At 39.5% G+C, this 16,029-nt stretch overlaps 1 protein-coding gene across 2 annotated transcripts; it reads right to left on the reverse strand.

Moving 5' to 3' along the window:
• Window positions 1–5,723: 5,723 nt before the first annotated feature.
• LOC119780810 (gap junction gamma-1 protein-like) lies at window positions 5,724–13,201 on the reverse strand. Of its 2 annotated transcripts, none has more exons than XM_038281007.1 (5): window positions 12,992–13,201; window positions 7,208–7,468; window positions 6,906–7,131; window positions 6,051–6,722; window positions 5,724–5,964 (listed from the first exon to the last, which is right to left on the reverse strand). In XM_038281007.1, exons 2-5 carry the CDS (start codon window positions 7,445–7,447, stop codon window positions 5,951–5,953), a joined length of 1,152 nt encoding a protein of 383 aa, XP_038136935.1. In that variant the 5' UTR covers window positions 7,448–7,468; window positions 12,992–13,201; the 3' UTR covers window positions 5,724–5,950. The 2 variants fall into 2 exon arrangements, with proteins under 2 accessions (XP_038136935.1, XP_038136934.1); XM_038281006.1 differs by having other exon boundaries at window positions 7,208–7,489.
• Window positions 13,202–16,029: the final 2,828 nt, after the last annotated feature.

The following is a 16,029-nucleotide window of genomic DNA, read 5'->3' on the forward strand; positions in this document are numbered from 1 at the left end:
TCTATTTCACTTCAGTCTTCGAATGTTTTTTTTTGTTTCTATAATTTCTTACTGTCTCCATAATTTATTTTCCACCAGTTGCTATTGAATCTTATTCATCTGACAGATATCAGTTTGTTCACGTTAATGATACATCTTCCGCATGCTTCAGAGTTACCTGTGGAGTACCACAGGGATCAGTGCTAGTGCTAATTCTCTTTACTATTCAAAGATGATCCTTTACCCATAAAAACTGCCATAAAAGCTGCCAGCAAAATAAATTAAAATTGACCAAAATAATAATTATAAATCATAAAAAATGGAAATCATAACAGGGATATATATATATATATATATATATATATATATATATATATATATATATATATATATATATATATATATATATATATATATATATATATATATATATATATATATATATATATATATATATATATATAGACTACAGGCATGCCTTGAAGACAAACACTTGTGACCCTTAACTTTCTGCTTCTAAATGCCCACTAAACAGAAGTGATAGTCTTTGGATCGAAGTCTCTGTAAAAGAAGCTGATTGGTCAGTCACTTCATTTGGTTGGGATTAAATGGATCTCAGATAATACAGTTAAAATCTTGGTGTTATTTTTGATCAGGACCTGTCATTTAAATCCCATATCAAAAAGGTTTCTAGAATTTCCTTCTTTCATCTGTGGAATATTGCAAAAATTAGAAATCTCCTGTCCAAGAGTGATGCTGAGAAACTAGTCTATGCATTTGTTACTTCAAGGTTGGACTATTGTAATTCTTTACTATCAGGAAGTCCACAAACTGTAGTTAAAAGCCTTCAATTGATCCAAAATGCTGCAGCCAGAGTTCTGATGATAATTAAAAAGAGAGATCATATCTCTCCTATCCTGGCTTCTCTTCATTGGCTTCCTGTTAAATCCAGAATAGAATTTAAAATCCTCCTTCTCACATATAAAGCCTTAAATGGCCAAGCTCCATCTGATATTAGAGATCTGATTGTTCCTTATGTTCCTAACAGAGCACTTTGCTCTCAATCTGCAGGTTTACTAGTGGTTCCTAGAATTTCTAAAAGTAGAATGGGAGGCAGATCTTTTAGTTATCAGGCTCCAACTACCAGCTTTACCCCGTCTACTTTTAACGGTAGGCTTAAAATTTCCTTTTGATAACGCTTATAGTTAGAGTGGTTCAGGTTATCCTGAACTATATAGTTATGCTGCTATAGGCTTAAACTGCTGGAGGACATAGGGACCCCTTTTCACCATTCTTCTTGATTGTATCTCTATTCTCCAATTCTGCAGTATTTGTTAGTTTAATCTCTAACATTATGCTCTCTCTGCTTTTTCTAATAATAGCTTCATCTGGTCTGTTCCTGGCTGTGACTTCATCCTGGAGAAAAATATCATTTGTACTGCAGCCATCAACATCTTTGTATACAGATGTTGGTGTTTTGCCTGTTTTTCAGTGTAGTCCTGTTTCTCTATCTGTGACTAACTATGTGCTGTCTTTCATCCTTTGACATGGAAGCAGGCTCAGAGCTCGTCTGTCTGGCTGTGTTTCCGGGACAGGGCCAGGTGTGGAGCTAGTTCACAGTTGCCTTTGTATCTCTGCTTGCATGGCATATGTTGTGAATTGGTGCTATACAAATAAACTGTCTTAATTTTTTTTAAATCTTCATGAGTCAAATTGCCCTAACTCTTAAATCCCCTCCTCATTCTGTTGTCTGATGTTCCTCAATTTTTGTTGCCAGACCTTAGTTTTAGTTACGTATCATGGGTAAATTCTGCTTTTTAAGTTGTTTTCTAAAAATAAAATTTGAAACGTTCAATAATCTTTTATGTTTTTGATTTCACAGGCATTTAGTAATCATCTGGTGAGCCATGGAATATTTCTGCATTTATTCATGCTTTTGTGTTGCTTTAATAGCAATTTTTATTACAGTACAAGGTCCAAGTTTTTTAGAAAACTCATATTTTTCTTCTGGCTCTTTTTTTCTTCTTTCTATAGTGGCTGCAGTTCACAGTACAAATGAGTAAATTATTTGTTTGTCTGAGTACTGTTATTTTCTACAACATTTGTATATACAGTCATATAAAAAAGTCTGGGTACCCCTAATAATCTTCATTATTTTTTTTCTAAATGTTTGGGTGTTTGCAACAGCTATTTCAGTTTGATATATCTAATAACTGATGGACACAGTAATATTTCAGTACTGAATTGTTTATTGGACTAACAGACTAAAACAAAATTTGACAGGTACAAAAATATTGGCACCTCAGCAAAAAAGAGACATGTTTAGTAGATCCTCCTTTTACAAAACAACAGCCTCTAGTCACGTCCTGTACCTTTTAATGAGCTCCTGGATCTTGGATGAAGGGATTTTTGACCATTCTTCTTTGCAAAACAATTCCAGTTCAGTTAAGTTTGATGGTCGCTGAGCATGGACAGCCTGCGTCAAATCATCCCACAGATGTTTAATGATATTCAGGTGTGGGGATAGGGATGGTCATTCCAGAACATTGTTCCTATGCGACCCTTAACTAACAAGGTTCCAGGTGCCAGCATTGGCAACACAGCCCCAAAGCATGATGGAACCTCTACCAAATTTTACAGTGGGTAGCAGGTGTTTTTTGCCGTCATGCATTACGCCTTTTTTATGACCAAACAACTCAATCTTTGTTTCATCAGTTCACAGGACCTTATTCCAAAATGACGCTGGCTTGTCCAAATGTGCTTTTGCATACCTCAAGCGATTCTGTCGTATCACTCTTCCATACAGCTTCTCCTGGTGCAAAGTGCGCTGAATTGATGAACGATACACAGTGACACCATCTGCGTCAAGATGATGCGGCTATAAAGTTAAAATCTTAATGAAGTTACAAAACCGTAAGTCGGTGAAAAGCAGTTAAAGGTATTCAAATCAATAAAATGATTAGGGTAACAACATTTTTGCACCTGTCAAATCTAGTTTTAATGCTTACCACACATTTTCTGTTAGTCCAATAGACCTCAATTCAATACTGAAATATTACCGTGTCCATCAGTTATTAGATATATCAAATTGAAATAGTTTTTGCAAACACCCAAATATTTAGAAATAAAAATAAAGATCAATAGGGGTGCCCAAAAGTTTGCATACCACTGTATAGTCCATTGAAGTAACACATTTTGAAGTGGTTCTTGGCTTAGTGACTGCTGGCTATGAGCTCACTCAACACTGAGAATATTGTAAACTGTTGCTCTATTGCTTATGACAGTATGACAATCTGTGCACACGGCTGGCAAAAAGAATTCCATTAAAATGTGTATTGCTCAAGGTTCTAAGATTGGTAAGATTGATTTTAACTTGAAATTGCAAACACAAATATGTAGTTACCCTTTTTTTCTTTTCATAAAAGTTTTAGTTTTAGAAATATTCAAACCCATTCCAGCAATTTATCTATGATCCTACTTTTAATAAGGCAGTTGCATTTAATGGATTTGATAGTAATTATTTGTTCTTAAATTAAAAGTTCATAAGTCACTGCTTTTCAAACTTACCCAACCTATGGTTTTTAAAGCTGAATAATTGACTTAACTATAGCAAAAAATAAAACAACCCCATCTAAATCCCATTGTCCACTTTACAATTCTGAAATGAATGTCAAACTTTCACACAAAAGAGTTTTAATCAAGTTTCATCAAAAGACATGCCTAATTTTATTTTTTTGCCTACAAAGCACTTTTTTCAGTATTATTTAGTGGTTCTTAAAATATTGTTAGCTCAGGAGCACCCAAGCACATTTCCAATTATGCTGCTATAGGTTTAAACTGTTGGAGGATATGGAGACCACTTTTCCCTATCCAATTTTGCATGATTTACTGTTTTTCTTACCATTACATGCATTCTCAGTCTGAGGGATTTCTAAAAAATAGACTATGCAAGTAGTTAGCCGCTGTTGCATTATACACAAAGAGCACTGAAAAAGGGGGAAAAAAATAAATATTCCCAGTAGATGGCAATGTAGGCTAATCCTTGCAACACATCAAATACCTTAAAAAATACAAAATAAAAAAAACAGATTTTTGTTGGTCCAAACCACTGATCTCTATTTACTGGATTGCTGATTGCCTGTTGGTAGTACGGGGTTGAAGTGAAGCCACTGGCCGCCATATTGGTACTCCCTAGTTAGAACGGTCGCAATGTAAACAATACGTGCGCTACAGCATGATGTTCTTATTTTCAGGGGGGCTTAAGACTTTCAAAATAAAAGAAATTCATCACATCATAAGCAGATTACTTTAACTTATAAAATAGGCACATCACATAGCATAGTTAGTATAAAGTCAAAATCATGTAACACTATACAAAATAATTAAATTATGTTAAAGAATACAGATTTACCAAAAGTGCTAAACTGATATACAGTACATGTAATATACATTAATTTATTACAGTTACAGTAATTACATTTTACATGTCTGATAATGCATGCTAGCTATATATAAAAAAAAACTATAGCATCTGCTTAATTACTACATTAACATTTCACAGTGAATTACTTTTCATTTACTGTACCATTTTCTTACATTAGACACAATGTCTATGGCTAATTTAGTCAATATCTTCGATTCAGTCCAAGATAGCCAGAATATTACGCTACATAATATGCTATAGAATACATTGGCGTACATATTGATTTTCTTGGTTAGTACATCAAGTGGATGTGAAATTAAATGTGGAATGTCTTCCTATGGACAGCGCACTGTTTTTTGCAGCCAAATGCTACACATGAAGGCATTTGTATGGCGTGTCATTTTCAGGCAATCAGCAATCCAGTGCATAGAGAAGCCTTTGAGAAGGGAGCTTAGTCATTATCCATCAGTTTATGAGCAGGAAAAAAAAACAAAAAAAAACAAACAAGATGTTGGAATCAAATATATTTATTTACTCTGAAGACAAAATAATCTCTAGTTACAAAAAAACTACAAAAAAAAAAACTACAAAAAAAAAAAAAAAACAAAGTAGCCATTTAAGGAGTACCATATACCGGAATGATGTCCGTAGCAAAAACTGCAAGTGAGATGATACAGGAGTGGTCTTGTCTGCAGCCACAAGTAAAAGTAAATAGAAAGCTATGGAAAGGTTTGAATTCTGAAGTTACAGATCAGTATTCTAATGACCTAAACATGTTTGCATGGCTTTAGTCCATTTTCCTTCTCAGGATGCAACTGATAATGGGAAAACAACCCATCTTTCTTGGAACTAATTGGCTGAACTCTCCTACATTCTACTTCTGAAGCTGAAAGCTGGTAAAATGATATTTATTTTAAAAGAAAAAAACAAAACATTTCCCATTAGTTAAGGGTTCAAGCATTGCCCAGGTATATTATTTGGCCAATTGGACATTTCTATGGTTCAGGAACCCCAGTACCCAGTTCTGTCGACTTAGCCAGCATGGGTTAAGCAAACCTTGCCAGGAAAAATAAAAGCAATGCACAAAGTCCAACTGACATACCCTGAGGCTAAGCTCTTTAAAAAATCATAGAACAAGCCTCAACACTCAGTCACAATTCACAAAAAAGGCAAACTGTTGGCTCAGCCAGATAAATATGGAGCTTTTAAAATGTAAGCTGGATTAGGACTATTGCATGGTTACAAAGAAACAGGATATTTGAAAGATCTGGGCTTAACTGAAGGCACAGTTTAGGTTTGGCAAGAAGAAAAACTCCAGACGTAGCAGGCTTTCAAGTTTAGTGTCACACAAATTCAGTCAGCAGCACTTTTGCTTTGCAATGACCACCAATACTGAAAGGCACAACTCTTTCATCCACACCGACACATTCACACACCAACACACGCTTTGGTCTTCCTCAGTGGTCCGACTGTCCCCATGTGTGCCCCCCCCAAACATTTAAGGCCAGTAGGAATGGAAGGACAAGACTTCTGAGGCTGGAAGCACGCTCAGGCACGTATTCCTTGAAGGGACAAAACCAGAATTGGTTAGTATTTAAGTTTCAGCAAACGCATCAAGTTTTAACTGATCTATCCACTTTATCCTTACCCTTCTCACTAGACTCTCCTTGCTTCTCCTGTGCGAAGTTGAGGCGGTTCTGCTCAGCAGCTGTCTGTACAGCTGTGTTTACCTCCGGGCTGCTGCTGCGCGAGGGGCTTCCTTCATCTGCTTGGTATGCAAGATCCAGATGCTGCTGCGCCATCTTCAGATGCCTTCTCAGCCGCTCCAGTTCCCTGGACGAAGGGCCCTCGTCTCCAAAGCTCTCTCGCCCGGAATCGCCCATCGGCAAGTCCCTCAGCTTTTCTTTCTTCATGGTGGCGTGGTATCCTGGGGGAGCCGTGGGCAGGGAGCGGGATGAGGGCGGACGCGGCCGACGCTGGGAGTTGAGCAAGGCACGCCTGCGGAAGGTGTCGCGTATTCCGCCGATACCCAAATGGATGATTTCGAGGACGGTGAGGAGCAGGCAGAGTAAGGATACGACGTACATCACCAGCAGGAAGATGGTTTTCTCAGTAGGTCTGGACACGAAACAGTCCACAGAATGTGGGCAGGGAAGCCGAGAGCAGACATAGGATGCGGTTACATCAAAACCGTAGAGGACGTATTGGCCAAAGAGGAATGCGATCTCAAAGGCAGAGCGCCACAGGAGTTGGCAAACGTAGAGTTTCATTAAGCCATCACGCAGAATCCGTCGTCGGCCATCGTGTTTTGTTTCGGTACCTTCAAAAGGAAAAAAAAAAGAAAAGGTTTAAATGGCAAGTTAATCTCTTTTCTGTCCACACAGACAATTTCAAGCCATTCATCCAATCTCAATCAAAGGATTCCAAGAGGGGTAGGCGCCTTCCTCATAATGTTTGGATAGCAGGAAGGCTAGCCTTTATTCTCAATTCATTGCTGCCTTACCTTTTTCAGTTTTTTCTGGCTTGTCCTGTTCAATCTCCTCAGATATCATTGGATCCTCCTCCCCGTTGTCCTCTGCTTCCTCATAGTCCCGTACTGCCCCACGGCTGACGATAGGCATCCTCTTCTTTCTGTTGCGAACCGGGCGGTACTCCGAGTCGTCCATGCGAGCTATCTTATGCATGGCAAAACCAAGATACATGATGGTGGGGGTGGTGATCATTATAACCTGAAAGAAAGGTTTGTGAAGAGGTTACCAGAGGCAACTGAAAACAACAAGAACTCCTTTATGTTGGGTACCCTACCTGAAAGATCCAGAATCTGACATGCGAAAGTGGAGCAAACTCATCGTAGCACACATTCTCACATCCGGGCTGTTGGGTGTTACACACAAATTTACTCTGCTCATCGTAGTAGATCGTTTCGCCACCGACGGCCGTCAGCACGATGCGGAAAATGATGAGCACAGTCAGCCAGATCTTTCCCACAAAGGTGGAGTGGTTTGAGATCTCATCCAGCAGACGCGTCAGGAAGCTCCAACTCATGGTGTCGAAGAACCAGAAGCACTAAAAAAAAAAAAATTATATCTGTGGGAGCAGAAGATAGAACACCAGTATAAGTCAAAGGGTTTTGAACAAAGCATGGCAACCATAGACCCTGGCACTCCTCATTTACATAAATTAAATCTTTCCAATGGTCCAAGAATAGTTGCTGGAAGCATACTTTATTCCCCCTAAAGTTGCATTTAAAAGTAAAATGTATAAAGCTTTGAATACAAAATCAGTTTAGCTAAATCTCTAGTCATCACAACTACAAAACCTTATAAAAAGGTGTGAATTGTTTCACTAAAACATCTAATGGCATGTTTAAACAGATATTTTCTGACTGTTTTGAGAAAATACGGAGTAAATTTCTTCCAGTATTGTTGCAAGCAAAAAACATGTTTTCTAAATGGAAGTTTTAACCCTTTAAAGCCCGATCCACGAATAAAACAAAGCAGAAATTTTTTTGTGGTTTTAAGTCCTTATTTGGCCTTTTAACAAAAAATGTAAAAAGAAAAAACAGAAATACATTCTTGATAATTACTATACGATAAGTCAAGATTATGTTTTGTGTAGTCTTCTGCCCTCTGTTATCAGGTAATCTGATTATGTACAATAGGATTTTGAGCAAAATTTTTACCATTAAATTATACAAACGGTGTCAGACGCAAAACATTTCAGAAACCGTATGTATCAAATATGATACATTTGGCATTACAGGGTCAAAGAAAATAATCTGCTTTAATTTTGCAATCCAGAATCTCAAAAATAAGTTCTACCTGCTTTTTTAAGTTCATTACTCACCAATCACTGTCAGTCACTAGTTTTAACAGAAGAAAAAAAACGAGTCGAATGCATTGTCCTTCCAATTTCCAAACATTTAAGGTGTTTGGTGAGTGCTTGTCTGCTAGATCTAAATTCACATGGACTCCAACTACAGATTTGTCTCAGCAAATCCACCTCCCATCCGGTAACGGAAAGGAAGGTGTTAATTGGGTCCAAGCTGACCGTGAAGCTTATATAAAACTGAAGTGTAGGTCTTGTTTTTTTAAAGCTGTAATCAGAGGCGTCTTGTGAAATGTTGCTCATTGACGTGAACTGGTTCAATCCTCTAAAAACCCACGTTTCCCACATAGTGTTCAGGTCTTTACTGTGCCTTCACACCTAAGCTGAAATACTAACCATACTAGAGTTCACCTTATGGAGCCACAATGAACTCATTCCAGATACTAAATGGTCAGCCTAGTTCATCTTAGCTCTGGGGGTGGTGATGGTGGTGACATAAATGCTGAGCATTTCAGTAAAAAGGGGAAAAGAAAAGCTTGAAAATGTCAAAGTAAACCGGACCAACTGACTGAAGATTCTTCTGTCCTGTTTTTCCCTCCGTCAGTCTTCATGAGGCCACAGGTGGATCAGTGTCTGAGGTTTTAAACATTGCTGCCCCAGCAAACCCGGGTCAAATGAATACAGCAACCGTTCAGCAGCTATCAGGGGCCTCAGAGGCCTGAAGGTCAAAGCAGAGATCATCTAAAACCCTCAGGAGAGACTTTCCTGAGGATTAGCATCCCAGTTAAGTCTGCAGCCATCTGATTGATTATTCAAATGATTGTTAACCAATTTATTGAGCAAAAACATAACCAACTCATCAGTAATGAAGGGAAAACTGTTCAATATACATTTTATAGTTTAGGGGTGCTCAAGTCCAATCCTCAAGAGCTACCGTCCTGAAACTTTCAGATGCATCTTTTCTCCAGCACACCTGAATCAAATGGGTCAATCTCCTCATTTAGCCCATCAGAGGCATGGTAACGAGCCACTCATCTGATTCAGGTGTGTTAAAAATGGGGCGCATCAAAAAGTTGCAGGATGGTAGCTCTTAAGGACTGGACTTGAGAACCCCTGGGTTGGATAAACACATATAATCCATCTAAAACTACATCATTTTACCTTCAACAAAAACAACAAAAACACATGAATTGCAACCTAGAAACTAGACAAAAAAACGAAAAATTTCCTTTCAATTTCTGCTTGCAGAGCATGTTTTTTGCAACAGTGGAATAAATGGTAGATGGTGGCAACAAGATTACTGATGGACCATTTAAAGCTAGTTGTCAAGCTTTAAAACGGTGCCGATACTGGGGAGGGGGGGTTCCCACTGAACCAGGCGAATCCAATCTGTGCAGGTTCAATGGAAAAGATTGGACTTGCCTGCAACCATTGAAATACAAGATATAGAGATGACTTGTTGACTACAGACACCTCCCACATATCTGTCCTTTAATCCCTAGTCTAATTTAAAGAGGTTGACTCTCCAGTTAACTATTTGAAGGCTTTTTAACCGGGCCATTTCATTTTTACGTCGTTTCAACCATTCCCAACTACTGCCCTACCAAAAACACATTAGCTTTATGAGCGCGAGCATTTTCACCCACTTCTTAAGAGTGCTTTTTCAAAATGACGCCTTGGGAAATGATTCTAATAAAATCCATTTGTCTCTACACGTTTTTTTTAGGGGGGGCCTTTAACTGCGAGTTCTGGCTTCGATTTGCCAACCTATAAAACTTAAATCTGAATATTTGGGGGTTTTAATCGTCTTGTTGGACAACAGAAGTACTTGGAAACAAATGGTTGTTTTCCCCCCTTCTTTTTCTAACACTTTATAGACCACATGAATAACAGCGCAAAGAATTTGTTCCCAACCATTACTCAACCAGATTTATAAGCATTGCCATTACTCAAACAGCCTTAATTGGCGTTATAAAATACCCCAATAACATCAAACTACCAGCTTTACACATCTAAAGGATCTTTTTTAGAAAAGTCAATGATGATTGTGAAGAACTTAATTTCTCTTAGTTCTGTAAAACTCAGCAAATTAATCAATAAGACATAAATGCTCTACAGGGGTTGGTGAGACCAAGGTCGCCGTACTCCATGGCATACCGAGCTTAATCCCAAAAGAAATGCAAGAGCCATCCAGTAACTGCTGCCAGGAGACCCGCTGTGGCTTTTGATGGTAGGAATGATTGTATTGCAGCAATGAACACACTCAGGAATTTATTTACCACCTCCAGCCCTTTAATGATGTCAAGAAATTACAGAAACAGGGCCAAGATCCACAACAGAATTGACTGTCGTATCTCCATTTGCAGAAAGACCCATGTTCAGGGGAAAAGAAAAACTATGGAGTGAATTTGGTTCCATTATTTTGAAAAAGAAAAACCATGTTTTCTAAATAGATTTAAAGGGATTACTCAAGAGTAGGGGTAAGGCAAACAATTTCTCAGAATAATTTTTTTCTACATGCTGATTGATTTTGGGGCTAACCCTTTTTTTAATCCAATTTTAAGCTTCCATTTTATTTCTCTTCACATTTCTAAATAAATTCCTTTTAAATTTCCATATTTTTCAGATCACATATTTTTGGAATCTCGCTTTATAGATCACATTCTCTTGACTTCTCTTCTGGGGGGCAGGCTTTTCTCTGGAGTGGAGAGAGAAGTGACATCTACACCAGTATGCTGGACGTTATCATTTTTATTGGTCAAGAGGGAGCCGTTTTATTGAAATGTTATCTGGAAGAATTTTTAATATATATACACATGAATGGAGACAGCAAAGTTATAGAAAACTTTGATTTTAACTTTTTTTTGTTTTAAGTTCCATCTCTGGATTGCATTTACTTTATTTCCATCTACAAAATGTGTTCTACATTTGCAACAATAATGGAACAGAATTCACTCCATATAAAAGCTGAACGGCATCGAGGTTTAATGGGGTTTTCAGAAACCGAACAAAAACAACCCTATTCAATGACTCACCAAGCTACAATGGTCTCACTCGTCAGGTAAACCTTTCAGTAAACTCCTACCTTCCCGAGGACCGAACACTGGAAGGCCAGACTTGCCTGAACGTGATGCTGATGGTGGAAACACTCGCCTCCATGAGACCAAAGGAAAAAAATAACAGTGGAAATTATGGCTTTCAAAAACCCCAGACCTACCAGACTCCTACTCGCAGAGACACGGTGTCATTAAGTCAAACAAGCCTCTAAATGCCGGTTCTTGCTTGTGGGAACATGCAAACATTTTGGACCAAACGGCACCTTTGTGACCCTGAAAGAAGAAAGCAGGAGACGGAACAAGCCGAGATCCAAGGTTTACGCCCACCTCCATGTACTGTGGGAGGGGGGGTCCGGTCTTTTAGCCTCAACTGACCCAATCCCACTCACTGGTGATGGCTTAGTTCTCACAGCTACATTTAAAAGCCTTTCTGGCAGTAACCAAAGCAGATCTCTTTAAACCTCCAATTAAGAATAAAAGCCTCAGATATTAAGCCCATTTTTTTGGGTTTGGAGAATAAGCATCTCATTTCAGACAAGTCCCCCAACCTGCTTTACCATTAATGATACCTACAATAAAAAGCATCTATTGGACCTCAAAAACACCTCCTTAAAGTCAAGATCAAGCATATTTCTGTCATAAAGGAATTTACCAGACATCAGCAATTGCTTCTGATGACTTCTACAGGTGGGGGACACCATGACCATCAATCCCATCATGCAAACACTAACCTCAAGGAGAACTTAATGGCTGTAAGATGCACCGGATGGTAGGACAGGGTGTTTTTAAGGAAGCTTTGAAAGTTTAAAGGGTTTTGCTTGAAATTACTCAACTTTGACATCCACCCTCCTGAAAGGCAGCAACAGCTCGTCATTCAGCAATTCCCACCCAGATTTCTTTGTAAAACGGTGGCTCGTTTACTGGTGTGGGCACTGATTTAATGGCTTTTTCTCAGCTCCAGGAAGGAGGCTGAAGGAAGGGGGCAGGAGAAATTTGGGCAAAAAGATCTGGACAAAGCAAAAGGCGAGTTAACATTCCTGCTTAACCAAAACCAGAAAGCCTGAATTCTTAGGGTTCACAGAGCAGACGGAGGAGGGGGGGATTGAAAATCCCTTTCATGCAGTCTCAGGAATCCAAATGTCCATCATGACTTCCCTCATGGTGCCAGCCATGAGGTTTAAACCCACAAAGCTCATCATGAAATGAGCCTTTTTTTTTTAAAAGATCCTTGTGATTTCAAAAGAAGCCACCAAGAAAAAAATTAAAAATAAGAACCTCCACAGAGCATGAACACACTTTGCTGAGTCAGACTTAAATGTTTTGGAAATTGTGGGATTTCAGGAGGAAAACAAACTGCTGCCAAAGTTATGTGGGAGAAAAAAGAAACAGACCTAAAAAAAAAAAGAAGATTATAAGAAAACCTTAAAGATATTAGTTGGTGAAATAATTCTTTGTAGCCAGAAATTCTTTTTTTTTAGAACCCCAATTCAATTAATTAGCAAGCTTTTAAAAAATATGCAGTTTTTCCATTGAGGCTGGAAAATAACTCACCTCTTTGCGAGAGTCCAAAAAAAGAAATACCTAAAAAATGCAAAACTCTGTAAAAAGTTTTTTTGTACACCCTAAAACCTGCAGGAAGCTTTAACCTGAGCAGAAGACGAAGCTGACGAGTCTGAAGTGAGTTTTGTTGGTGCCAAACACTCACCGCGTGCCCCCTCCGCTCCGCTCCGCTCTTCTCTCCTCGCGCCTAATTGCCTCACCAGGTTGTTCTAATTAACGCTCGCTCAGGCGCGCGCTCTCCCTCTCCCTTTCTCTCATTGACGTCCGAACCGGTGTCCGCTACGAGCCCATCCGGTCCCGCTCTGACCCCGTGTGTCGGGGGCCCCGAAAGAGAGCACAGAAAGGAGAACTTTGACTCCTCGCCTCCTCCGCCCCGTTCAAGAAGAAGGAGGCCCCTGCAGTGAAACCTGAGAACCCAGACACAGACTACCGTTCCGACAAAGAAGGGACCATGAGAATCCCATTACATGTTTCATAACATGTTGATGCTGTTCAAGTGTCACCGGGTAATTTAAGGTCTCTCATCTGGGAGCGGAGCAGCTTCCAACCTGTTATCACTGAAGAGCTCTATTAAAAATAGAGCTCTTCAGTGATAACATAACAGATTATTTCATTGACAAATCCAATCTAATGGAATAATCTCATACCTATTTTAGGATTAACAATAAAAAAGCAAAAACCCACTCTTTTAATCATGTACATTTCTTATGAATTAGAATTAAAGATTTCAAAGTTAATTTCAGTAACTCTAAAACCATTGGCGTACACAGACTTTTTCAAGGGCGGGGACAGTTTTCAACAACGGCCCCCTCAGTTGTATTTATGGGCAGTGGCGGTTTTAGGGGCGATTTTTTTTTTTTTTTTTTTCATGGGGGGCCACAGAAAATAAAAATGAAACAACAAAAATTGCTAAAGTTCATCATTTTAGATAAAGTGAAATTAAGGGCCAATTACAGCCCTGGAAACCTCAGATCAAGCAAATGAAAAGTGATATTTTGTCAAAATGACTAAAGTTAAAAGAGCAACAGCTTCCCACTGCTGCAGTGTGAGGCAGACGCTGCGATGGTCCGTCGTGGAGAACAGAGAGCTGAGCAGAAAGGCAAAGCTCTTGATTTACCAGTCAGTCTATGTACCTTCTCTCACCTATGGTCATGAAATCTAGATCATGAACCGAAAGATCGAGATCCCGGATCTAAGCGGCTGAAATGAGCTTCCTGTGCAGGATGGCTGGGCTTTCTCTTAGGCTACGTTCACATTGCAGGCGTTGATGCTCAATTCCGATTTTTTTTTGCGAAATCAGATTGGATGGATGGATCGATGGATGGATGGAGGACAGATGGATGGATGGAGGACAGATGGATGGATGGATGACAGATTGATGGATTTAAAGATGGATGGATGGATGGATGGATGGATGGATGGATGGATGGATGACAGATTGATGGATTTAAAGATGGATGGATGACAGATTGATGGATGATGGATGGCTGGATGGATGGATGGATGGATGGATGGATGGATGGATGGATGGATGGATGGATGATGGATGGATGATGGATGGATGGATGGATGGATGATGGATGGATGGATGACAGATTGATGGATGGATGGATAATGGATGGATGGATGGATGGATGGAAGAAAGATTGATGGATGGATGGATGGATGGATGATGGATGGATGGATGGATGATGGATGGATGGATGATTGGATGGATGGATGGATGAAAGATTGATGGATTTAAAGATAGATGGATGACAGATTGATGGATGATGGATGGCTGGATGGATGGATGGATGGATGGATGGATGGATGGAGGACAGATGGATGGATGGAGGACAGATTGATGGATTTAAAGATTTAAAGATGGATGGATGGATGGATGGATGGATGAAAGATTGATGGATTTAAAGATGGATGGATGACAGATTGATGGATGATGGATGGCTGGATGGATGGATGGATGGATGGATGATGGATGGATGATGGATGGATGGATGGATGACAGATTGATGGATGGATGGATGGATGGATGGATAATGGATGGATGAAAGATTGATGGATGGATGGATGGATGGATGATGGATGGATGGATGGATGGATGATGGATGGATGGATGGATGGAGGACAGATGGATGGATGGAGGACAGATTGATGGATTTAAAGATAGATGGATGACAGATTGATGGATGATGGATGGCTGGATGGATGGATGGATGGATGGATGGATGGATGGATGGATGGATGGAGGACAGATGGATGGATGGAGGACAGATTGATGGATTTAAAGATTTAAAGATGGATGGATGGATGGATGGATGGATGGATGGATGAAAGATTGATGGATTTAAAGATGGATGGATGACAGATTGATGGATGATGGATGGCTGGATGGATGGATGGATGGATGGATGGATGGATGGATGATGGATGGATGATGGATGGATGGATGGATGATAGATTGATGGATGGATGGATGGATGGATGGATAATGGATGGATGAAAGATTGATGGATGGATGGATGGATGGATGGATGGATGGATGATGGATGGATGGATGGATGGATGGATGATGGATGGATGGATGACAGATTGATGGATGGATGGATAATGGATGGATGGATGGATGGATGGAAGAAAGATTGATGGATGGATGGATGGATGGATGGATGATGGATGGATGGATGGATGATGGATGGATGGATGATTGGATGGATGGATGGATGAAAGATTGATGGATTTAAAGATAGATGGATGACAGATTGATGGATGATGGATGGCTGGATGGATGGATGGATGGATGGATGGAGGACAGATGGATGGATGGAGGACAGATGGATGGATGGATGACAGATTGATGGATTTAAAGATTTAAAGATGGATGGATGGATGGATGGATGGATGGATGGATGGATGATGGATGGATGGATGGATGGATGGATGGATGGATGATGGATGGATGAAAGATTGATGGATTTAAAGATGGATGGATGGATGGATGGATGGATGACAGATTGATGGATGGATGGATGGATGGATTTAAACATGGATGGATGGATGGATGGATGATGGATGGATGAAAGATTGATGGATTTAAAAAAGGATGGATGGATTGATGGATGGATGACAGATTGATGGATGGATGGATTTAAAGATGGATGGATGGATTGATGGATGGATGAC

Source organism: Cyprinodon tularosa, unplaced genomic scaffold (genome assembly GCF_016077235.1).
Source record: "Cyprinodon tularosa strain WSP-4 unplaced genomic scaffold, ASM1607723v1 ctg166, whole genome shotgun sequence".
NCBI lineage: Eukaryota > Metazoa > Chordata > Actinopteri > Cyprinodontiformes > Cyprinodontidae > Cyprinodon > Cyprinodon tularosa.

Bases quoted from the DNA above. Each gene is read 5' to 3' on its own strand.
- LOC119780810 (XM_038281007.1), bottom strand. From the start codon at position 7,447: ATGAGTTGGAGCTTCCTGACGCGTCTGCTGGATGAGATCTCAAACCAC. The intron at 7,132-7,207 runs GTAGGGTACCCA...CCTTTCTTTCAG, and splicing joins TCAGATTCTGGATCTTTCAG to GTTATAATGATCACCACCCC. The intron at 6,723-6,905 runs GTAAGGCAGCAA...TTCCTTTTGAAG, and splicing joins GCCAGAAAAAACTGAAAAAG to GTACCGAAACAAAACACGAT.